Source organism: Martes martes, assembly GCF_963455335.1.
Source record: "Martes martes genome assembly, chromosome: 6".
Lineage (NCBI taxonomy): Eukaryota > Metazoa > Chordata > Mammalia > Carnivora > Mustelidae > Martes > Martes martes.
Window position 1 is genome coordinate 22,893,199 of NC_137893.1, and position 24,473 is coordinate 22,917,671.

Below are 24,473 nucleotides of genomic sequence, written 5' to 3' on the forward strand. Positions count from 1 at the left end.
TTGTTTTGTTTTGTTTTGTTTTTTTTACAGCTGACTGGTATTCCGTGGTATGGGATATACCACGATTAATGTATTTACCCATTGAAAGACATCTGTGGTGTTTCTAGTTTGGGGCTATTGAGAATAAAGCTGGTAAAATGTTCTTGAAAAAAAAAAAAGGGAGAGGAAATCTGGTCACATGCAACCACATGGATTGATCTTGAGGACATTGCCCTAAGTGAAATAAGCCAGTCACCAAAAGACTAATACTGTATGAGTCCACTTATATGAGGTGTGTAAAGGTGGTAAAATTCAGAAACAGAAAGTAGAATGGTGGTTTCTAGGGGCTATGGGGAGGAGAAAGTTGGAAACTGTTGTTTAATGGGTATAGAATTTCAGTTTGGCAAGATGAAAAAGTTCCAGTACATCTGTTTCATGACAGTGTGAAAAACTGAACACCACTGAATTGTGCACTTAAAATGATTAAGATGAGAAAATTTTATCCCATGTGCTTTTTGCCACAATAAAAATAAGATAATTTCATCCAGTATTTTTTTTTCCACAGATGAGGAAACAAACTCAAGGAGGTTGTGTGGCTAGACTGATACCTCACAGAGACTTAGTGCCAAACCTGGAACAATTGTTACTTTCTACCGAAAATTAACAGTATTATAAAATTTGGGCAATTAGACTAGAAAATTCCAAATAAAGCCTTTATAGAGAATCAATGGCTAATATTTCTTAAACAGGAAGGAAAATTCAATTTTCTGAGAATAATCTCAGCAAGAATTTTATCTACAAGGGAACATGGCTATTTTCTTACCTTCAAAAACTTTGCTTGGAGTTGCATTAATACATCTATTCTTCTCCTTTCTTTTAGTCTAGTCAAAATCTTCTTTTGCCAAGGATCACATTTTGGCTTAATCTAGTGGACAAACATGTTCACACAAAGTTACAACATAACAGAATGGTTCTCAATAAAAGCTGCAAGCAAAGAGATTCAAGGACCTTCTAAAATGGGATCTAGCCTCTGCTAGAAAGTTTGTTAGAACATGTGAAGACTTGGAAGAGGTCCGCATGGGTTTATGATCCATGGAGGGAGAAGGCAGCAGCAGTTCCTGTTGGTGCCTGGCTTATGAGATCATCTGGGATCACACAGCACAATCCAGGAGGAACCCTAAATCCATCAGCGTTAGACACCACACTTGACCTATAGGGCAAGAGAAGTTCTCCCACAAAGATTCCACATGTAAAATTTTACCTTACCCTTTAACAGGGAATATTTCAAAAATTCGTTCTGTAATACATTTAGCTATACATTAGCTATGAATACATCAATGTACTTGTAACTTTCAAATTTATATCTAGCTCTAAGCTCCAGTATGTGATATCCAACCACCTCCTTGATATCTATAGTTGGAAGGGAAATGTAACAATTTAGAACAGAAAGTCTGGCTTTCCCTACACCAATCACCTATTTGCTCAAGCCCCGTTCCTTAGGAGTAATCTTTGATTTCTCTCCTTTCCATCCATTCATCTTTATCACGTAAGACTTCTTTCCTACACAATATAGCTGATCCTCATTATTCATGGATTTTGTATTTGCAAATTTTTCTCACTACAGTTTATTTGTAACCCCAAAATCAATATGGCAGATCTATCCTGGTTATTCATGGGCATGCAAAGAATGGTGAAAGATTTAAATCACCCAACTCCACATTCCCAGCTGAGGTCATACACGGCAACATTCAGCCTTCTTGTTCCAGCTTTCATTCTGTAAACACGTATCCTTTTTGTGGTCTAGCTAGTGACACGTTTCTATATTTTTGTGTTTTTTTTTTATTGATGATTTCAATGTTTAAAGTGGCCCCTAAGTATAGTGCCGAAGGGTTGCCTAGTGTTCCTAAGTACAGGAAGGCTGTGATATGTTTATGGAAGAAATATTTACGTTTGATAAGCTTTGAGCATGAGTTATATTGCTATCGGCCATAAGATCAGTGTTAATGAATCAAAAAACATATATTAAAGTATCTTTAAACAGAAATACACATAAGGCAAGGTTATGTATCTATCAGGTGATGAACCTAACCTTGTATTTCCCCCATGAGCAATGGTTCAGTGTTTGTTAATTCAGGGTTTGTGGCAACTTTATAGAACACAGCTACCCCAAACAATGAGGATCAACTATGCTTACCATTACCCCAAATCACCTTGTTTAATCTGCTTGCTTGTGTATTGTTTGTGATTTGTGTATCTCCAGAACCAAGGGTCATTCTTGACAGAGAGTATATACTCAGTGAATAGTTTTTGGTTCAAAAGCCTGGATTTATACAACTCCATTATACCTTTGAGTGTTATTCTTGGTTCTAGCCAAGCAGCCAAGTTCACTAACAAGAAGAATGGAGTTCTGACCCAATAGAGAGTATGGGGACTTTCCAGAGAAGGCAGGTCAACGCAACTAACTTCAACATAGACACACAGCAAGAAGAAGCTGGGGGAACCTGGTGTACAGGGCCAAGCACCTACCATTTGTCCCCTGGGACAGTTTGCTTAGGGCATTGAGGAGAGGAGACAGTAGGAATGTGACAGACATGGTGTTGCCAGGTTTCCTGGCCTGCTTGGAGGATACTTTGTGACAGGTGACTGTCACCACAAGTCTCCTTACCTTTATAAAGGAAGTCCAGTTAGCTCTTTTTTTCAAGGCCATACCAGGACCTGTCAAACTCAAATTCTCCACTTTAGCTATCTCAGCATCATAATCTGGAAATGTTTGCATTCTCTGTTGCTCCATGAAGATGCTTCGGAATTTTTTGGAAACCTAAATAGGATTAAGAAGAGAGAAGTGAAACCCAGAAAAAGTCTCAGATTGTAGGCAATTTCAAAACCAGCTATTGAGGGCTGCCTGGGTGGCTCAGTCGTTAAGCGTCTGCCTTCAGCTTGGGTCATGATCCTGGGGTTCTGGGATCGAGCCCCGCATGGGGTTCCCTGCTCAGTGGGAAGCCTGCTTCTCCTTCTCCCACTCTCCCTGCTTGTGCTCCCTCTCTTGCTGTGTCTCTGTCAAATAAATAATTTAAATCTTTAAAAAAACAAAAAACACAATTGGTTGCCTTTGGGACAGTCTTGGGAAGTAAGCTAATTCATAAAACATGACTGTGGCAGTAACAGGTGTTGAATATCTGTATCTGTGAAGCACGCGTATTCAGTCAACTCATTACCATAATTATGTATACATGTGTTACTTGTTCTGAATATCTGCTCCAAAGAGAGTTGGGAGAAATCAGAGGGAGAGATGAACCATGAGAGACTGTGGACGCTGAGAAACAAACTGAGAGTTCTGGAGGGGGGAGACTGGGGGGATGGATGAGCCTGGTGGTGGGTATTAAGGAGGGCACGTATTGCATGGAGCACTGGGTGTGGTGCATAAACAATGAATCTTGGAACATTGAAAAAAATAAAGTTAAATTAAAAAAAAACAAAGATTGGAAATTATGTAATATATTTATTTATATATATTTTGAGATGGACCCTAAATGGGAAGTAAATTTGTCCACCTTTAGAAATACATTCACTTTTTCTGGCCACCTGATAAACTAGAAAATCTACAGGTTAGATAAATTCTCGTTCCAGAATCCTGATCAAGATGTTGCTAGAGAGAAGGTTCCAGATGCTGGGACCTGTTAAAACACTTTAAGGTATCTCAGTCGATTCCTTCACCTCTCATTTTCAGACTGAGGCTACTAGTGCTTTCTTTTCAGACTGAGGCTACTAGTGCTTTCTGTGACATAAATTCCTCCTGCCAAAATGTAGAACACTTCTTCCTCCCGTCTCCAGAGTGAGCCCAAGCTTACTGAGCCTGTGGTAGTACCTTCCTCATTGCACTGGCCACACTACATCATGATTTCCTCACTACCTGGTGAACTTCCTGAGGGCACAGACTATGAATCTCAAGAAGCAACCACATGGGGATGTTTGCACAACAATGTGTTTGTAATTATTGCCACTAAACTGTGCACTTATGAATGGTTAAAATGGTCAATCTTATGTATATTTTATTACACACACACACACACACACACACATAGATCCTACCACAGTGCTGGCACATACTAGGGCCTTAACAAAGGTTTCTGGAATGAGAGAATGGGTTTAATGAGTTACAGAGCTAAAGATTCTTCCACTTAACGCTGGTACCTTGTGGTCTGTGCTATCCAATACTGTTGCCCCTAGCTACACGTGGCTGTTTAACATTTAAATGTGAATCATCAAAATTAAATAAAATTTAAAATTTAGTTCTTCAGTTACACTACCCACATTTTAAGTGCTCAATAACTGCATGGGTAACATATTGAACCATGCAGATTCAGATCATGTCCATCAGCGCAGGAAGTTCAAGGAGACAGTACTAGTCTAGGGGTAGGGTGGCAAAGTTCTTCTTAAAGGGCCAGATAGTAACTGTTTTAGCCTTTGCAGACAATACATAGGTCTCCATTGAACTACTCACTCTGCAGTTGTGGTGTGAAAGCAGTCGAATGTAATATGTAAATGAATGGCTATGGACGAATTCTGATAAAACTTTATTTAAAAATAAGAAGCTGATAGTGAACTACAGGCTATACTTTGCTTATCCTGCTCTAAGGAATTGGAGAACCAGAATAAACAGTACTCAAATAGAAGAACTCTTCCTACACATAAAAGAAATGCTGTAGGGGCCCCTGGGTGGCTCAGTGGGTTAAAAGCCTCTGCCTCAGGTCATGATCCCAGGGTCCTGGGATTGAGCGCCACATTGGGCTCTCTGCTCAGCAGGGAGCCTACTTCCTCCTCTCTCTCTGCCTGCTTCTCTGCCTACTTGTGATCTCTGTCTGTCAAATAAATAAATAAAATTTTTTAAAAAAATGTTGTAATGTGATCATCCTGTGAACACAGGCATTGCACATAATACTGTTACAAGAAAGTCAGAACTGGACACTATCACTGTATAAAGGAAATAATCTATTCTTTGGGGACAGTATGATCAACAGCCTCATGTTGTTTTGTTATCATTGATGAGAGTCTACTGTGTTATAATTTATTTGTATTTATTTTGACTCTTTTAAAACAGCACCTTATTGTAATTCCAGTTTTCATCTATCATAATACGTGCTGATACTGAGGGTAAGGATACTCCCATAGAAGCGCCCTGCTCTAGAGATGCCTGGTGGCTAGTGCCTGGAGCATCTGATTCTTGGTTTCATGATCTCATGGTCGTGAGACAGAGCCCCTGTTGGGCTCTGCACTCATCTCAGAGTCTGTTTCAGATTCTCTCTCCCTCTCCCTCCTGCTCACACATGCTTGCTCTCTTAAGTAAATAAATAAATAAAATCTTAAAAAAAAAAAGAAGTGCTCTTCTGTAGATAGTGTTCCTAGTGATAATGAAAAGGCAAGAGCTAAAACATCATCACCTTCAAAAAAACTGAAGAACATCTGGTACCACCAGTTTCAGGAAGTGTAAAGAGCCCGTGTTACATACAGAAATAATCCTAGTAAAATCATGCAGAGAAAGCACACAATGGAAGTAAAACCTGAATGTCAAGGCAAGTGGTGATAGAGAAGATAGTGGCTCCTTCTTACACAAAGGACATTCAAAAACATTCAGATTTGATTTTTGCCTGTTTGGATCAATTAGTTTACTACTTTTACCTAGCAAATATATATACTTGCAAATATTACACACCCAGAGCTAGATAAATATCTGATTGTGGATGCTTCAGCTGAAAACTTTATATTATAAACTTGAAACTGTGTATACATAATCCTATTTTTCTCTTTGAAATAAGTTCTAATATGGCTTTTGTTAATATGAGGCTTTTTTAAAGGAAACGCAACACTGTTATAGCAGAGCAGACTGCACGATTTTAAAAATCACTATGCAATATAAACTCTATTGAATATATAAGGCATTTTGCCAAAGGAGAGCTATTACAACACATTGTGAGAATCAAAGGGCTGGAGACTTTAGATAACTCCATTACGCAAATCTGCCAAATACTGGCTACATTTATATCATCCACTATGGACTCTAACCTACTTTTTTCTTTAAATTCTGCAGAAAAATCAATCCTGCAATCCCTCTGGGTTGCATACTCAAGGGTCCCAGCACTCTTAACAGAGGAGAACTTCAACTGCCAATCTAAATCTCACCCATTATTATTATTATTATTATTATATTTTATCACTCTAGAAACAACTGTGGCAGGAGAGATATCCAACTTTGTGGCAAATAGTAGTGTTTTCTTTCATGAACACCTATCTTTTATTAAGAAAGAGTCCATCAAGTACCAAGTTAAAAAGCTCCATTTCCCGAGCAGCATCCCTCAGCTCCTCCACATCATAGGAGATATTGAAATGGGAGAGCAGGAGCCCCAGTTGAGGTTTCAGTTCTTCTCTTTCAGTTGTGTGTTGGGGCAGGAAAAAAGCAGTTTCTGTTCTTGTCAGCCCTAAAAAAATCCAAAATCAAGAGCATGAAGAGCAATAAACACTACTTGGGGAGAGAAAATGGAGTGTCCTTTGAGATAAATGGAGGCAAGTTCTCCTCCTCTGACAGGAAGGGTCATTCTGCTTTGTCCAAACTTCTCTGCTATAATTTAGACACTGCACCACACTGGGCCACACCTATCTGACAAACTCTTGATGCTGGCTTTCTGGGGGAGGGAGCGAAGACCACTCACCTTCACAGGGCCTATAGGAGAAACCCAACAGGCCCTTTGGGGAATGACTTAGTGGGAGGAGTACTACCCATAGTCCTTTCTGGCAAACTAAGAGCATGATTTATAAATTAAACAACAAATTAGAAGAAGGTGAGAGCCTTTATTTATCTCCTTTTGCCTGGCTCACTTCTGTTCATTTCTAAGGACCCAGTTGGGACTCCCTTCCTTTGAGATGCCTTCTCTGACTCCCCACAACTAGGTTGGCTGTCTCTTCGGGTGTTCCTGTGTCACTGTACACATCCCAAGCAAATATGTCACTCAGAGTAGAAACCTAATTAGGTTTCTTAGTCATCTATAACATAAGATAAGGGCAGGAAGACCATTAAATTCATTCAGATAAGGAAATTACTTCAAAAATATATTATATTCAAACAGAAAGAGGTCTTAGATATCATTTAATCTGAAAAGTTTATTTTGGAGATGAATATATTGAAGCCCAATGAGATGAAATGACCTAAATATGCAGGCTCACAGTTGAGGCCATGACAGAAACACATCTAGAATCCAGAACTCCCAACTTCAATTGCATTGCTTCTTTTCTTCTCTCTTTATTTGCCAGTTATAAAGATAGAGATAACAATGGCTAAGAAAAGTACATATTTTTTTCATCAGAAAATATTAAAAACTTGTTTATTAAGAAGACATAACTTCTTGCTATATAGAAAAATTTCAAGCAAGATCATGTGACAAAATAACACATGTGCAAAGCGACAATCTTCCTTCTCATTACCCTAGGGGAAAGACGACTAATTTCTTACCTGAAATGCTGGTATCCACAGGGCCTGGAGATACAGAACCCTGGTTGTTAGTGTTGATGTCATCGACACAGACCTTTTCATTCTCCTTATCAGCCTCAGGATCTTCATTAACAGCTACAGTCAGCACTTTGGAGATGGGCAAATACTGGAGAGACTAGAGAAAAGCACCACCAAGAGGCCAAATGTCAACTCGACTCTCACAGAAGCTTCCAGACACTCATGTTCAGGAGCAGCCCTTTGGTAGAGGAGACTTAGTAATCTGATAGTTGGGCCTCCAGAACCTGTTCAAACATGGGGTGCTAAATCTGGATCTGAGGGACCTGTGGCAGTCACCAGTGTTAAGCAACCTTAACCTCTAACTGGGTCTACATTGATCAAGCATCCATAACGGACAAGACACTGTGTGAAGAGCTTGGGATACCAAGAAGAATGAAGCTGTGGACCAATCTCAGAGAGTTTACAGTTTAGTGGGGAATGGAGACTTATGAGCAGAGTGTTATTATATCACGTGACTGGGGAGAGAGGATTCAGAGGTAGACTCTGTAGTGACTGATTGGGGAAGGGCTGAAGTTAGGGTGATGGCCAGGCTTCTGGTTTGGGTAACTTCGTCGATGGTGGTATCACTGAGATAAGCCGTAGAGGAGTAGGAAAAGATTTAGGTGGCAAAATAATGATAATAATCACATTATTATTATTATTATAAAATATAGATTTTAAATATTATTTATATATTTATATATTATATATCTATATATTTATATTAATTTATACATTTATGTCAATGTATTAATATAGTTATATTATTATAAAATATATAAAAATAATTATCAATAATATCAATAATAAAATAATAATAAAAATAATAATCTTTCTGAAATGAAAACAGGATCACATCACTCATTTCTGATGCCTCTGGCCTAGGTTAGGGCCTCTTCTCTCTGACTCTCTTTGCTCTGTGCTTATACGTATTGTATTCTTTCTTACCACATCATATTTCAGTTGACTATTTGGTTGCCCATTTTCCTACCAGCCCGGGACCCAGTTACTCTTCAGCAAAAGATCATATTTTTGCTTCGTGGCCCTGGACACATACCTGGCATATATTAGACCCTCATTAGATATTGCTGAATAAAAAAGTGGATCTAAATTGGACATCATAAATTCTGAACAAGATGATGAAAACAAGAACTTGCAGAGTGAATATGAAATAATACAACAGAGATATCTTTGAGAAAACTAAATTAATGGGGTGGTTTCATTAGAGCAAGCTTTCAAAAGAAAAAGTTTTCAAAGGTTTCAAAGAAAAAAACTAGTGGCTCATTATTTTCCTGTCATTTGTATGGTAAGTACAATACAGAAACAGTGACAATCCAAAAGTAGGTGACAGGTGTGAGGAAACAATGCTGACCATCATTGGGAGGGCACCACACCATCACATAACTATGTTTCACACACCTGTAGGTAGTGGTGAATGGTTGTGAGTGAGTGTAGGTGACACACAAACCACTTTGTGTAAATAGTCAGGTCTTCCTGTGTCACTAAGTTAGAAGGATTGCTTTTTCCCATAAGGAAGTTTTCCCGTGCAACAGACAATCTTTCAGCTCTCTGGACGGCATCATTGTACTCCTGCATAATGTAGGCAACTTGTTTCTGTTTAAGAGTAAGGCAGAGACAGAACATGGTTATTTGCAAGCCTTATTCTCTTGTGTCATTTGCTTCCAAGCATAGACCAATGCTGTTTGGGGGCCAAATAAGAGGCTCCTGGATTATCAAAGTTCTTTCACATTCTGAACTTGACTGACAATGGCAGTCAAAGTCTCTCTCTTAGGAGAGAGAGACTTCAGCAAAGAGTCAGTGCATTCAGATGTTTGGTAACTGAAGGTGGCTTCTTCACTCTTTGGCCCATTTTTAGCAGAGGAAGCCAAATCCATGAAGAAAAATGCATTTTCTATCACACAAAGGTTCCTTCAAATCTCATCCTTAAAAATAGTGCCATTATCTTCTGCCATAGGCAGAAGAGCAAATAGGTGCATCCATTAGTTCCTTTCCCATCTCTAGCCATGACTTAAAAAAACGGACAAGATACATTGTTGTAATAATGTAAACTGGTTCAGCCATTATAGAACCGGTATGGAGATTCCTCAAAAAATTAGAAAAAAATTAGAAATTAAAAATTAGTCTAGGAATCCCAATTCTGGGTACATATCTGAAGAAAACAAAATTAATATCTCAAAGAGATTATCTGTATTCCCATGTCCACTGCAACATTATTCCCAATAGCCAAGCTATGAAAACAACTTAAGAGCCTGTTTATGGGTGAATGGATTAAGAAGATGTGATCTATATAACATATCACATCTTCTTAATATATTTTATATTTTATATATTTATTTACATTAATTTACATAATGTTTTATGTATTATATATAAAATGGAATATTATTCAGTTACAAGAAAGAAGGAAATCCTAACACTTGTGACATTAAGAATGGACCTGGAGGACATTATGCTAGACAGAAACAAGCCAGACAGAGGAAGACAAATACTGTATGATCACATGACAAATTAAAACAATGTTAAACTCACAGAAGCAGAGACTAAAACAGTGATTACCAGGGGCTACAGGGTGGGGAACTATTGGTCAAAAGGATACAAATTTGCAGTTATGTAGGATGAATAAGTCCAGAGATCTAATGTACAGGTATGATGACTATACTTAATAATATATATTGACAGGCTTGCTGAGCATTTTGCTTCATTATGAAAGAGAGACCAAAGTTCTGTTCCCAGGCTTCCTACCTTGTAAAGGGGATAAAGTTGCTCCATAATCTTACTGTGCTGGCAAAACCTCTTCCATCTAAGCATGTGCAAATATTTACTCTGGGCCAGCTGGATAATTCTCTCTGTATAATACTTTAACAGAAAAAAAAAAAAACAATAAAAATTAACACTTTGAACACGAGTATAGTAGAAAGACTGAATTAAGACTTAAGAATACTAACAATAGGAAAATTGGTCTCTGATTTTTTCAGAAAGATAGATTTCTCTACATGAAGATCATAAAATTAAGAAACCTGGCTCAAGATACCATTAAGTTTTAGGGCACCTGGGTGGCTTAGTGGTTTAAAGCCTTTGCCTTCAGCTCAGATCGTGATCCCAGGGTTCTGGGATCGAGCCCTGCATCGGGCTCTCTGCTCAGTGGGGAGTCTGCTTCCTCCTCTCTCTCTGCCTGCCTCTCTGCCTACTTGTGACCTCTGTCTGTCAACTAACTAAATAAAATCTTTAAAAAATATTTTTAAAAATGCCATTAAATTTTAAATAAAGCAAGTATGTGTTTCTAAATCTATATGATCTTTTGCCAATCTAACAGATTGTAGTTTCATTTATCAGTTAGTGGTCAATTAACAGTGATATAAAAGCCTATATCATTGTCTAAGGCTAAGCTCAAAATTTCTTCAAAACTGAAGTTATGAATCTAAAAAATACAAAGCACATTATAGATAAGTTATAGGTTTTAATCTTAGACCTGAAATTTTATTTAGATTTAAAAAGTTAAATAAACCAACCATTTTAGATGTTTTCTTTCCAATAATAAATATAATAATGGTTATGATGGAATAAGTAGGACCAGACTCATTCTTCTGTCATAAACAACTAGAAAATAGGATAAAATAAGCAAGACAACTATTTTCTGACCTAAGACAACACAGTGCAGTACTGTGGCCCTTGAGAGAAAGGAAAGAAATGAAAGAAGCCCTACAACCACCTTGGTTTTCTGCCTGGAGAAGGCAATTTCTGAACCAGGAAGTAAGAAAGGGAATTCTGAGCACGATGGTTTTTCTGAGTTAAGCAGTAAGAAAATGAAGCTTAGGAGGCTGAGACAGCTGGAGTTTGCAGGGCAGAGGACTGGAAAGGGGGATGGTAGGCCAAGAAAGGGCTCCAGAAATCTGCATAGAGATCTCAGACTCAGCACTATTGTTGGCATGTGGCACTGGACAATTCTCTGTGGTGGGGACTATCCTGTGCAGAGCTGGATGTTGGCAGCCCTGGCCTCTTCCCACTCTATGCCAGCAACAATCCACTCTCAAATCGTGACAACCTAAAATGTCTCCAGACTTCGCCAAATGTCCACCATCTCCACCCTCCCCTTCTCTCCCCTGAGAATCACCGATAAACACAAAAGAACGAAGAGTGCCAGAATGATAGGGAAAGAGAATCTTGGATGAAGATAATGACAAAAGTTTAACTTGCAAATAGAATCTCAACATCTTTTATTTCTTTGTGATTCATTTATTTCTTCATTCATTGCTAACTAGTTGCTAATGAACTAATTTGTATGCATAATGAGGATATAACTCATAACACGAAAGAACAAAGAATTTTAAAAATCACAATACATGCCTATTATAAGAAATTTAGAAAATATATAAAAGTAAAAAGAGGAAATCATTGTTCTGTCATCCAAAGACAGTGATCGCTGACATTTTGATCCATGTCCCTCATGTGGGTTTTCTACATATTATGTGACCATTATTATGGCACACACAGATATGTCAGCTTTTGTTCAGTAATGTTACATAAAAACAATAATTTCTTATGCTCAAAAAATGTTTAAAGGTAGAACAATATTCTATCAAGTGTCATACTGTTTTTCTTAACTCTTTCTCCTAGTGTTAGATATGTAGGCATTTCTGATTTTTTCACTTTTATTATAACGCTGCAATAATAATCCTTATAGAAAACATTTTCTGGGGCGCCTGAGTGGCTCAGTCGGGTAAGCATCTGCCTTCAGCTCAGGTCATGATCCTGAGGTCCTGAGATCAAGCCCCATGTTCAATGAACTCTCTGTTCAATGAGGAGTCTGCTTCTCCTTCCCTCCATTTCTCTTCTTGTTCTCTCTCTTTCAGCTCTCAAATAAATAAATAAATACAATCTTTCAAAAAAAGGAAAAACTTATCTACCACATTTTGAGTTATTTTCTAAAAGATATTTCCATAAATATCTTCCTTAGCTAAGCCAAGAGCTCTTTAGAACTGAGACTTTCTTAGTATTGTATTGCCTCATAATAACAGCACAGAGAGTAACTGATAGTCAATTGTAGAGTGACTATAACTAAACTGAACTGAACTATGATTTGGGTCTCTAAGAAAGAACAGAATTTACACTAATCAAGTTCTGCAAACTACACAGGTAGAGAAAATCCTACCCTGGCCAGAGGATATACCAGAAAGCCAACTTTCTTCGTACATTTCTATTAATTTCCAGATCTCTTTTTCAGATTGCTACAGGACTTACCTGCAACAGAAGCAAAGGTAAATTTTCAGGAGTGTACTCTCTTCTTAGGCAGCTCTCTAGCTCCCTCTGCATGACATCTGCTTGAACAACAAGGGGCTTTGACTCAGCCACCTGAACCCAGGGCAACAGAGCAGGCCCACAAAAAGAAATAAGGAAGTAAGATTATCACTGTTTATGACAGCAAATGACACACAATTTCTGATAGTTCTTACACAACACATTACACTGTTATACCTCAGCTTCTGTATAACAAATCTTTATATCACAAATCAAGAAACTGTAAAATTTTGAAACATCACAAAAAGTAGGTATCTCCAAAGAAGCAGTGGCCTGCTCTGATCTAGTAGTGAGTATTGGGCTGTTTCGTTTTCATAACACTGTCAATAACATCAGCTGACTGTTTGCAAAACGTTCGCAAAATCCAACATCTTGCTGTGTTAACAATGCAGTTGTGTATTACAATCACACTCTCCTACTCACCTGTAAAGTTTTCTTTAGAGCCAGTTCCCTTTCTCTTCTAAAGTAAGAAATGTCCTTTGGTATTCGAACAGAGCTGTAGAAAGATTTATACAATAGACGCTGTAGTTATAGAAGCCGTCGTAAATGAAATTACAGACAGGCCCTGATTAATCTGTAACTCTTCACAACTGCTCATTGCTACATAACTATGTCATATTATACTGGATTATTGAGAGCATGTAAAGACCACATGCTTCTGTCTCAGTCTGAATCTCTCTTGTGTATACCTCATGTTTGCTAACTTTTTCCCTGGGCCAATTTTCCTCTCCTTCACCCCAAACACGGTCTTTCCTACAACCCTTGGTTTACCTGTCTGGTTTCAATTCCAGAATACAGGAAGAGGCACAATGGTGATTTTTCTTTCCCTTACCTATACTTCCTCCAGTAACCTCAGCTCTACCAAGTGCTTATCAGACATCTATCTCAAACCCTACATAAAACTAGTATCTTATCATTTAAACAGAATGTTTTTATTTTTGTGTTCTTACTAATTTATCAAGCATGAAATACTTTGGAAATTATTTTAACCAAATTCTACCATCTGAGCCTGGTCACAAAGGAGTTGTTGGCATGATGGGCTCCGACATGAGAAGGCACAAGCAGTACTGCCGTGGGACCCTGGAATGGCATAGAATCCTGTAGCAGGAAGAAGGGAGCTCTCTCCATTTGGGGTAAGACCCACCCCAAGGCTTGGCAGCTTTGCAAATACCATGGGATAACACCTCTGGTGTAGACATCACTGTCTTAAGATGAAACTTTGCAAATAGTAACAAGGAAGCCACAGCAAGTAGCTGTGAAACACATGTAAGAAGCCACCTAGAGATTTGAAAGGGTTTACAGGCAGCAGAGTTTAGGTTAATAATGTTTGTATGACCTTATTAGTCCCCATGGGTAAGTTTTAAGGAAAAATGAAGATAGACTATTAGTTTGTACACTTGTCAGCCATTCCCTCACTGGGGGCAGTGGTCTTGTGAAAAGACCAGTCAGGAGGTCCCTCAGCCACATGAGTCAGAGCAACTCACTGAGCCATTTGTGTTGAATTCCCAGCTGATGTTGGAGATAATGTCTCCCTTATCTCTTCACGTCTTGGATTTGATTTTTAAAAAAATGAGGCAAGCTCTGAAAGGGCCTTAAGAGTAAAAGCATTACTAAATCAAAGCTATAATTTCTGTGAGTACTGGGAACCTGAATCCTGGCTGCAGCCTCACGGAGGTCAAGAACCAGTAACCAATTAGAAAGGGAACAGGCAGTCAGGGAAACAGGGGAAGTCATCCCTTTCCTGCCCTCTTGTCTTCAAATTTCTTTGGCATGCTGGAAGATTGGGCAGTATCTTCAGCTTAGCTGCCAAACCTTCTCTTACTCAAATCATGTTTTTCATTTCAGTTAATCTCAAAGTGTCCATGAATGAGATTGGTGGTGGGTACGTCAACCCACAAAAAAGAAATTCACTTATGTGTTCATCAAGTATTGTTTATGTAACATACATTCATTCATTTATTCATTCAGCAAGCATGTAGGAGACACTTAACCACTATGAAGATTTGGGCTTATGGGAGCAGATTGATGAAAAAAATGCAGAGAAGAAAAAAAAAAGAAAAGAAAAATGACCAAGGCACCATTATCCTACAGTTCTCGATAAATTTTTTCAATCTAGTGGGGAATGAGAATGCTAAAGTGATTATTTGAAGTGGACATTTTACATTTGCCTTGGACTCCAGAACCTAGCACAACACCTGGCACGCAGAAGTTGCTCAGTATTTGTCAGAGTAATAGGTAGATTCTTCTAGGTGCAGTGTTTAGTGGTTTGGGGGAGTAGAGAAATACAAGCATCCAGAGACTTCCCATCACTCTATTCTAAAAGATAAAAGAGACTTCAGGAATTTCTTAAGACAATATACAATATTTCTTAAGACAATATACAAAGAGGCGTCACTTGTTTGACACTCAGACATTTAAGATATAACAATGTCAATTGTAACTTGATCTTTGTATGGTGTCTTCTAGTTTTCAAAGTGCTTTAATGTGTATTCTCTCATTGACCCTTATAATATAAGATAGGCAAGGTATAGGTGTGTAACCTCATTTTTCCAGAAAGAAACCAAAGTTGCGAGAAATTATAGCTTGCATGGTTCCATTACCTTTTCACTTCTCATACAATCTTTGATCTGCTTCCTACACCCAATGGCTTTAAATACCAAATTATAAAACACACTAATACTGGTTTTTCAGAATCATCCTTGTAGTGAGGTAGTAATGCACCTACTTACTGCTTCTTTTCTTAATCTTCCCTCTCCCACCCTCACCATTCACATTGTGTTTACTCGGTTACTCAAACTAACAGGGACTTCATATTGTTCCTCTTGATCAATTGTGGCAGTAATAGAAATCTGAAGGGATTTGAAGATCCTGAGCCCATGACACTTACAACTTAGGGGCTGATCTGTTTACCCTATTTCTCTAAAAGAGATTGCTTTCATTGCCAGCATTTACCTATAGAGGAGCTCCTTAATAAAACACCATTTTGCAGAACCCATTACCAGATACCTAGCATTATTTCAGTTTTTATATTTCTGATCAAAATCAAGGTCAAATTCAATGAAAATATTTTTGGGTAAAATGAGACCTCTTTTCAATGAGTATGATTTTATAATAGCTTCTGGAACTTTAAGACAATGGTATTTGTGAAATGTCAGAGCACTTTCCTATTTTCTTTGGTAAGACATTGCCTCTAAATGCCTTGGCAATTCTAGAATATAGGTAACACAGACAGCCATAAAGTCTGAGCTTGAGATAATCCCGGTTGTCTATATAAAAAGAAGAGGGAGCCGATGGAGATTATGGGGTAAAAGTAGGTGCAAACCTCCTAAAGACCGTGCCTTCTCACTACTACTATTCACCTGTAAGCTCGATGAGTCTCCTGTTCTTCTATCTCAGACTTTAGTTCAGTCAGTTGCATAGCCAGTTCTTTTTCTAACTGCTGGATCCTTTCTGTGGAAGCGATCCTGTAAATTTCATCCATGATTTGCATTTACCACTTTACTATATCCCTGAAAAACAAGAGTGCAAATCTTCAAAAAATCATGTCAACTTTGTGAAAATGTATGCTTTTGCAATTTGAGGAAACAGGATGACTAGACTGTTGTCATTCATGATTTGATGACCATTTAGTAAACAGTAGAGAAAAAAGAAATTAGAATGTCCATTGACTATTCCTTTGTTCAGCCCAGTTCACCATCAGAAACATCTCCACTCCAGCTTTGATGATGGTGGTTTATTAAAATAAGAATGTATCCCTCTGGTCCAACCCCTCTAGTCTTCATAAAGTCTTGTGGGAATTACACACTAAATGCTATTAATGTTGGTTAAGGCTTTCTTCTAGAATCACTTCAAGTGAAACAAACAATTGGTGTGTACAGGTATGGAAATCAACCTAACATGATCATGATCCATGCACTTTGGAGTTTGGAAGAAAATCATACTTAAGGATTTAACTGTTTGTTCTTTATTTTGAATGTTTATATTTGGCTTATTACTTTTACCATTAAATAAAATAGTTCATAACCCCCCAGCCCTACTCCACCCAGTTCATAGCCTGTCAAATGCAATGCAGTTGTTTTCTAAGTACTTTTGTCAATATTCTAATTAACAACATCGATTAACTGCATGACCCAGAATCGGACCTATGAATTGCAGGGAATACAGAAGATAATGTGTTTCCTGTGTTACTGCTGCCCTCATCTGTCCTGGACAGGTTGGGTAAAATAATTCTTGGGTTATATTAGAGAGATTTAAAATATTTAACCTTTCCCTTTTTCCTTTGACATTTCTAGGTTTTCATTATTCCTTTCAGAGCTATGTCATTTTCACAAATTAATCTGCTATCATTCCAACAGATAATTAAGTGGTAGAGATGTTCTGTGTAGAGACTTCCTTTGGGGACTACTTACTTTTTTGATAAATATTAAAAACAGAAATGAGCATTCATGCTCAATCTAGGTTGTGAGCCTGCTGAGTAATAAATTTGTCATGTCTGGCACACTGCTGGAGCACAATAAAATGCATTGTTGTTCTTAGCAAAAGTAAAAGACTGTTATGAAAAATATTTGCCACTTGGCAGTGTTCTTTCAAGTTGGGCAAAGAGTTAAGGAGCTGCCTTAACAGCTGCATTCCAACTGGCAGCCAAGAGTGGCGGCAACATAGACTGGCTGATTCTTCTCCCAAAGGATGGACATTCTGCCTCATTTCCTGATCAGTTTCAATACTTCACAGCTCAGAAATGAGAACATTTAATCCTACACTGTTTCGCTTACTACACAGTCAAGTACAGCACTCACAAAGTTAACATAAGGAGAGGTCAGTCTTTGACAACTGTCCATGAAATGGATCCAACCTAGGGGAATCTCTGCCTGCTGAACAGTTACATCTAGTGTTAAAAGCACGTCTGTGTGGGCTAGAAGGTGGGATAGGGTGGACTCCATTTACTGAGCACCTATTCTGTGTCAGGCAGGCACTGGGCCTTCTTTTAAAGTCTCAGAAAAGAGATTCTCAAAAATTACTTCAATGGCCTTTAAGGAAAAGTACGTATATTTGATTAACTACTGATTGTAAATAAATAAAAAACCTGTTTAAAAGTGGTAAAATCTAAACTCTAAGACAAAGATGGTAAGATTAGCTTGAGCAGCATTTGTGGGTGTTCAATGGGTGGTTAAAGTGGGCTTTGATGGGCTTAAAGTAGGCATGTTTAGAAGAGAAACACTGAGTAACTCTAGACTTTGCTAGGAAAATACTATGTTAAAAACTTCAAGGTGATTACTAGAAGAATAGAAATGCAGCCTAGACCATCTCAAACAAGTAGAGGTGAAGGGTAGAAATGGGTCTTGTAAATCCAATAGAATTCAGAAAAAGAGAAGGGCAAGATGGTGGAGGAGTGGGGGACTCTGTTTCAACTGGTCCCCTGAATTTAGCTAGATATCTACCAGGCCACTCTGAACACCCACAAAATGAGCCCGCAATGTAAGATTATATGTCTGGATCTCTACAGGGACAGAGGATGGTCAGTTGAGAGGGTGCACCTTGTGTGGATTGTGGTTGACATTTTCAACTCTGTACATTCCCTCAACCACCACTCAACAGAATGACTAGGAGTAGGAACTCCCAACAAAGAAAAGAACCAGAAACAATGGCCTCTCCCACAGACCAAATGGATATGGATATAAGCAAGATGTCTCAAATAGACTTGAGGGTAACAATTATGAAGACAGTAGCTAGGCTTAAGAAAGCCATTGATGGCAACATAGAATCTCTAAGGGTAGAAATGAGAGCTAATCAGTCTGAACTGAAAAACGCTATGAATGAGATGCAGTCTAAACTAGATACTCTAACTGCTAAGGTAAATGAGGCTGAAAAATGAATTAGTGATCTAGAAGATAAACTGATAGAAAAGAAGGAACAGGAAGAGGCCTGCAACAAACAGCTTAAAATCCATGAGAACAGACTTAGAGAAATCAACAACACAATGAAACGTTCCAATGTCAGGGTTATTGGGATCCCTGAAGGGGTGGAAAGAGAGAGAGGACTAGAAGATATATTTGATATATTTGAACTAAGAACTTCCCTAATTTGGGGAACACGTCCTCTTGTGTCCTAGAGGCAGAGAGGACACCCCCCAAGGTCAAGGAGACCAATACCCTGGCACATAATAGTAAAACTCCCAAATCTTAGAACCAAGGAAGCCATCTTAAGGGCAATTAGGGGGAACAATTACATACAGAGGGAGGAACATCAGAATAATGTCAGACCTGTCCAGAGAGACCTGGCAAGCCAGAAATGGCTGGCAAGACATATTCAGGGCACTAAATGAGAAGAACACACAGCCAAGAATACTTCATCTGGAACAGCTGTCATTCAAAATGGAGTGAGAGATAAAGAGCTTCCAGGACTGGCAAAAACTGAAAGAATATGTGACCACCAAGTCAGCCCTGCAAGAAATACTAAGGGGGTTTCATAAAAGAAGAAAAAGTAATATCACCCCAAGAGTAATATGGACCAGAAATTTAGAGAGACAATCCATAGAAATAGGGACTCTACAGACAATAGAATGGCAATAAACACATATCTTTCAGTAGTAACCCTCAAAGTGAATGGCCTAAATGCTCCCATGAAATGGCACAGGCTGGCAGATTGGATACAAAGACAGGACCCATCCATATGTTGTCTACAAGAGACTCATTTTGAACCCGAAGTCACCTCCAGACTGAAAGTGAGGGGATGGAGAATCATTTTTCATGCCAATGGACCTCAAGAGAAAGCTGGAGTAGCAATCCTTATATCAGAAAAGTTAAAATTTAAACCAAAGACTGTAATAACAGATCCAGAGGGACATTATATCATTCTTAAAGGGTCTATCCAACAAGAAAATCTAACAATTGTGAATATCTATGTTCCCAATGGGAGCAGCTAACTACATAAGCCAGCTGTGAACGAAAATAAAGAATCAGACTGACAATAATACACTAATAGTAAGAGATTTTAACACTCCACTCTCAACACTGGACAGAATTCCATTCTATTCTAAACAGAAGACCAACAAAGAAACAAGAGCTTTGAATGACACATTGGACCAGATGGACTTCATAGATATATACAGAACATTCCACCCTAAACCAACAGAATACTCATTCTTCTTGAACATGGAACTTTCTTCAAAATAGACCACATACTGGGTCACAAATCAGGTCCCAGCCAATACCAAAAGATAGAGATTATTCCCTGCATATTAGACCACAATGCCTTAAAACTGGAACTCAATCACAAGAAAAAATTTGGAAGGAATTCAAACACTTGGAAGTTAAAGAACAACCTGCTAAAGAATGAATGGGTCAACCAGAAAATTAAAGAAGAACTTAAAACAATTCATGGAAACCAATGAGAACAAAAACACATTGGTCCAAAACCTATAGGATACTGCAAAGGCAGTCCTAAGGGGGAAATACATAGCCATCCAAGCCTCTCTCAAAAAATTAGAAAAATCCGGAGGGAGGAGTCAAGATGGCGGAGAAGTAGCAGGCTGAGACGACATCGGGTAGCAGGAGATCAGCTAGATAGCTTATCTAACCATTGTGAACACCTATAAATCCAACGGGAAATCGAAGAGAAGAAGAGCAACAATCCCAGAAACAGAAAATCGATCACTTTCTGAAAGGTAGGACCTGCGGAGAAGTGAATCCAAAGCGACGGGAAGATAGACCCCGGGGGGAGGGGCCGGCACCCGGCAAGCGGCGGAGCGACGGAGCACAAAATCGGGACTTTTAAAAGTCGGCTCCACTGGGAGACATCGCTCCAGAGGCTAAACTGGGGGGAAACCCAGGCGGGGTCAGCATAACCCCAGGACCCGCGGGGTCACAGAAGGACTGGGGGTGTCTGAGTGCCGCAGAGCTCGCAGGTATTAGAGCGGGGAAGCCGGCTATAGCGACAAAGCCGAGGAGTGAGCTCTAAGCCCGGGGTTACCTTGTGCCGGTCGCAGGCTGGGTGGGCTCGGAGCGCGGCCGGAGGCCACGGAGACAAAAGCGACCCGGCGCTTTTCTCCAGCTCCAACAATTGACTGCTTTCCTCGAGGCACGACCGCAAGCCAGGGAGGCGGGGCTATTGGGCGCTTTGCTCTGAGAGCGCACTGAGGAGCGGAACCCCAAGCTCTCGGCTCCTCTGGGCCGAGAGATTGGGAGGCCGCCATCTTCATTCCCGCCCTCCGGAACTCTACGGAAAGCGCTCAGGGAACAAAAGCTCCCGAAAGCGAACCCGAGCGGATTACTTAGCCCGGCCCCTGGCAAGGGCGGTGCAATTCCGCCTGCGGCAAAGACACTTGAGAATCACTACAACAGGCCCCTCCCCCAGAAGATCAACAAGAAACCATCCAAAACCAACTTCAGTCACCAAGAACAGCGGAATTCCACAGCAGGAGAAAGCAAATCCTACCTGGACAAAATGACAAGGCGGAAAAACTCACCTCAAAAAAAAGAACAAGAGGCCGTACCGAAGGCTGGAGACCTAATCAATACAGACATAGGTAGCATGACAGATCTAGAGTTCAGAATGACAATTCTCAAGGTTCTAGCCGGGCTCGAAAAAGGCATAGAAGATATTAGAGAAACCCTCTCCGGAGAGATAAAAGCCCTTTCTGGAGAAATAAAAGAACTAAAATCTAACCAAGTTGAAATCAAAAAAGCTATTCATGAGGTGCAATCAAAAATGGAAGCTCTCACTGCCAGGATAAATGAGGCAGAAGAAAGAATTAGTGACATAGAAGACCAAATGACAGAGAATAAAGAAGCTGAGCAAAAGAGAGACAAACAACTACTGGAACACGAGGAGAGGATTCGAGAGATAAGTGACACCATAAGACGACACAACATTAGAATAATTGGGATTCCAGAAGAAGAAGAAAGAGAGAGGGGAGCAGAAGGTATATTGGAGACAATTATTGGAGAGAATTTCCCTAATATGGCAAAGGGAACAAACATCAAAATCCAGGAGATGCTAAGAACGCCCCTCAAAATCAATAAAAATAGGTCCACACCTCGTCACCTGATAGTAAAATTTACAAGTCTTAGCGACAAAGAGAAAATCCTGAAAGCAGCCCGGGAAAAGAAGTCTGTAACATACAAGGGTAAAAACATTAGATTGGCAGCGGACCTATCCACAGAGACCTGGCAGGCCAGAAAGAACTGGCATGATATATTCAGAGCACTAAACGAGAAAAACATGCAGCCAAGAATACTATATCCGGCTAGGCTATCATTGAAAATAGAAGGAGAGATAAAGAGCTTCCAGGACAAACAAAAGCTGAAAGAATTTGCAAACACCAAACCAGCTCTACAGGAAATATTGAAAGGGGTCCTCTAAGCAAAGAGAGACCCTAAAAGTAGTAGATCAGAAAGAAACAGAAACAATATACAGTAACAATCATCTTACAGGCAATACAATGGCACTAAATTCATATCTCTCAATAGTTACCCTGAATGTTAATGGGCTCAATGCCCCAATCAAAAGACACAGGGTATCAGAATGGATAAAAAAACAAAACCCATCCATATGCTGCCTCCAAGAAACTCATTTTAGACCCGAAGACACCTCCAGATTTAAAGTGAGGGGGTGGAAAACAATGTACCATGCTAATGGACATCAGAAGAAAGCTGGGGTGGCAATCCTTATATCAGATCAATTAGATTTTAAGCCAAAGACTATAATAAGAGATGAGGAAGGACACTATATCATACTCAAAGGGTCTGTCCAACAAGAAGATCTAACAATCTTAAACATCTATGCCCCTAACATGGGAGCAGCCAACTATATAAACCAATTAATAACAAAATCAAAGAAATACATCGACAGTAATACAATAATAGCAGGGGACTTTAACACTCCCCTCACTGAAATGGACAGATCATCTAAGCAAAAGATCAACAAGGAAATAAAGGCCTTAAATGACACACTGGACCAGATGGACATCACAGATATATTCAGAACATTCCATCCCAAAGCAACAGAATATACATTCTTCTCTAGTGCACATGGAACATTCTCCAGAATAGACCACATCCTGGGTCATAAATCAGGTCTCAATTGGTACCAAAAGATCGAGATCATTCCCTGCATATTTTCAGACCACAATGCTCTGAAGCTCGAACTCAATCACAAGAGGAAATTTGGAAAGAACGCAAATACATGGAGACTAAACAGCATCCTTCTAAAAAATGAATGGGTCAACCAGGAAATTAAAGAAGAATTGAAAAAATTCATGGAAACAAATGATAATGAAAACACAACAGTTCAAAATCTGTGGGACACAACAAAGGCAGTCCTGAGAGGAAAATATATAGCAGTGCAAGCCTTTCTCAAGAAACAAGAAAGGTCTCAAATACACAACCTAACCCTACACCTAAAGGAGCTGGAGAGAGAACAACAAAGAAAGCCTAAACCCAGCAGGAGAAGAGAAATTATAAAGATCAGAGCAGAAATCAATGAAATAGAAACTAAAAAAACAATAGAACAAATCAACAAAACTAGGAGCTGATTCTTTGAAAGAATTAATAAGATTGATAAGCCCCTGGCCAGACTTATCAAAAAGAAAAGAGAAAGGACGCAAATAAATAAAATCATGAATGAAAGAGGAGAGATCACAACCAACACCAAAGAAATACAAACAATTATAAGAACATACTACGAGCAACTCTATGGCAACAAATTTGACAACCTGGAAGAAATGGATACATTTCTAGAGATGTATAAACTACCACAACTGAACCAGGAAGAAATAGATAACCTGAACAGACCCATAACCAGTAAGGAGATTGAAACAGTCATCAAAAATCTCCAAACAAACAAAAGTCCAGGACCAGACGGCTTCCCAGGGGAATTCTACCAAACATTTAAAGAAGAATTAATTCCTATTCTCCTGAAACTGTTCCAAAAAATAGAAATGGAAGGAAAACTTCCAAACTCATTCTATGAGGCCAGCATCACCTTGATCCCAAAACCAGACAAGGATCCCACCAAAAAAGAGAATTACAGACCAATATCCTTGATGAACACAGATGCGAAAATTCTCACCAAAATACTGGCCAATAGGATCCAACAGTACATTAAAAGGATTATTCACCACGACCAAGTGGGATTTATTCCAGGGCTGCAAGGTTGGTTCAACATCCGCAAATCCATCAATGTGATACAATACATTAATAAAAGAAAGAGTAAGAACCATATGATACTCTCAATAGATGCTGAAAAAGCGTTTGACAAAGTGCAGCATCCCTTCCTGATTAAAACTCTTCAAAGTGTAGGGATAGAAGGCACATACCTCAACATTATCAAAGCCATCTATGAAAAACCCACCGCAAATATCATTCTCAATGGAGAAAAACTGAAAGCTTTTCCGCTAAGGTCAGGAACACGGCAGGGATGTCCGTTATCACCACTGCTGTTCAATATAGTACTAGAAGTCCTAGCCTCAGCAATCAGACAACAAAAAGAAATTAAAGGCATCCAAATCGGCAAAGAAGAAGTCAAACTATCACTCTTTGCAGATGATATGATACTATATGTGGAAAACCCAAAAGGCTCCACTCCAAAACTGCTAGAACTTATACAGGAATTCAGTAAAGTGTCAGGATATAAAGTCAATGCA

General features: G+C 39.1%; 1 protein-coding gene across 1 annotated transcript in view; it reads right to left on the reverse strand.

The window, feature by feature from the left end:
• LOC308344290 (uncharacterized protein) overlaps window positions 1–16,313 on the reverse strand; it is a gene marked incomplete at its 5' end in the record, with an annotated part of 154,792 nt that extends 138,479 nt beyond the window's left edge. The window contains 9 exons of the mRNA XM_080805881.1: window positions 803–904; window positions 2,645–2,797; window positions 6,295–6,452; window positions 7,481–7,634; window positions 8,936–9,130; window positions 10,280–10,393; window positions 12,776–12,886; window positions 13,256–13,328; window positions 16,192–16,313. Of these exons, the coding sequence (XP_080662007.1) occupies window positions 803–904; window positions 2,645–2,797; window positions 6,295–6,452; window positions 7,481–7,634; window positions 8,936–9,130; window positions 10,280–10,393; window positions 12,776–12,886; window positions 13,256–13,328; window positions 16,192–16,313 (1,182 nt within the window). The remainder of the gene's footprint in view (window positions 1–802; window positions 905–2,644; window positions 2,798–6,294; window positions 6,453–7,480; window positions 7,635–8,935; window positions 9,131–10,279; window positions 10,394–12,775; window positions 12,887–13,255; window positions 13,329–16,191) is intronic.
• Window positions 16,314–24,473: the final 8,160 nt, after the last annotated feature.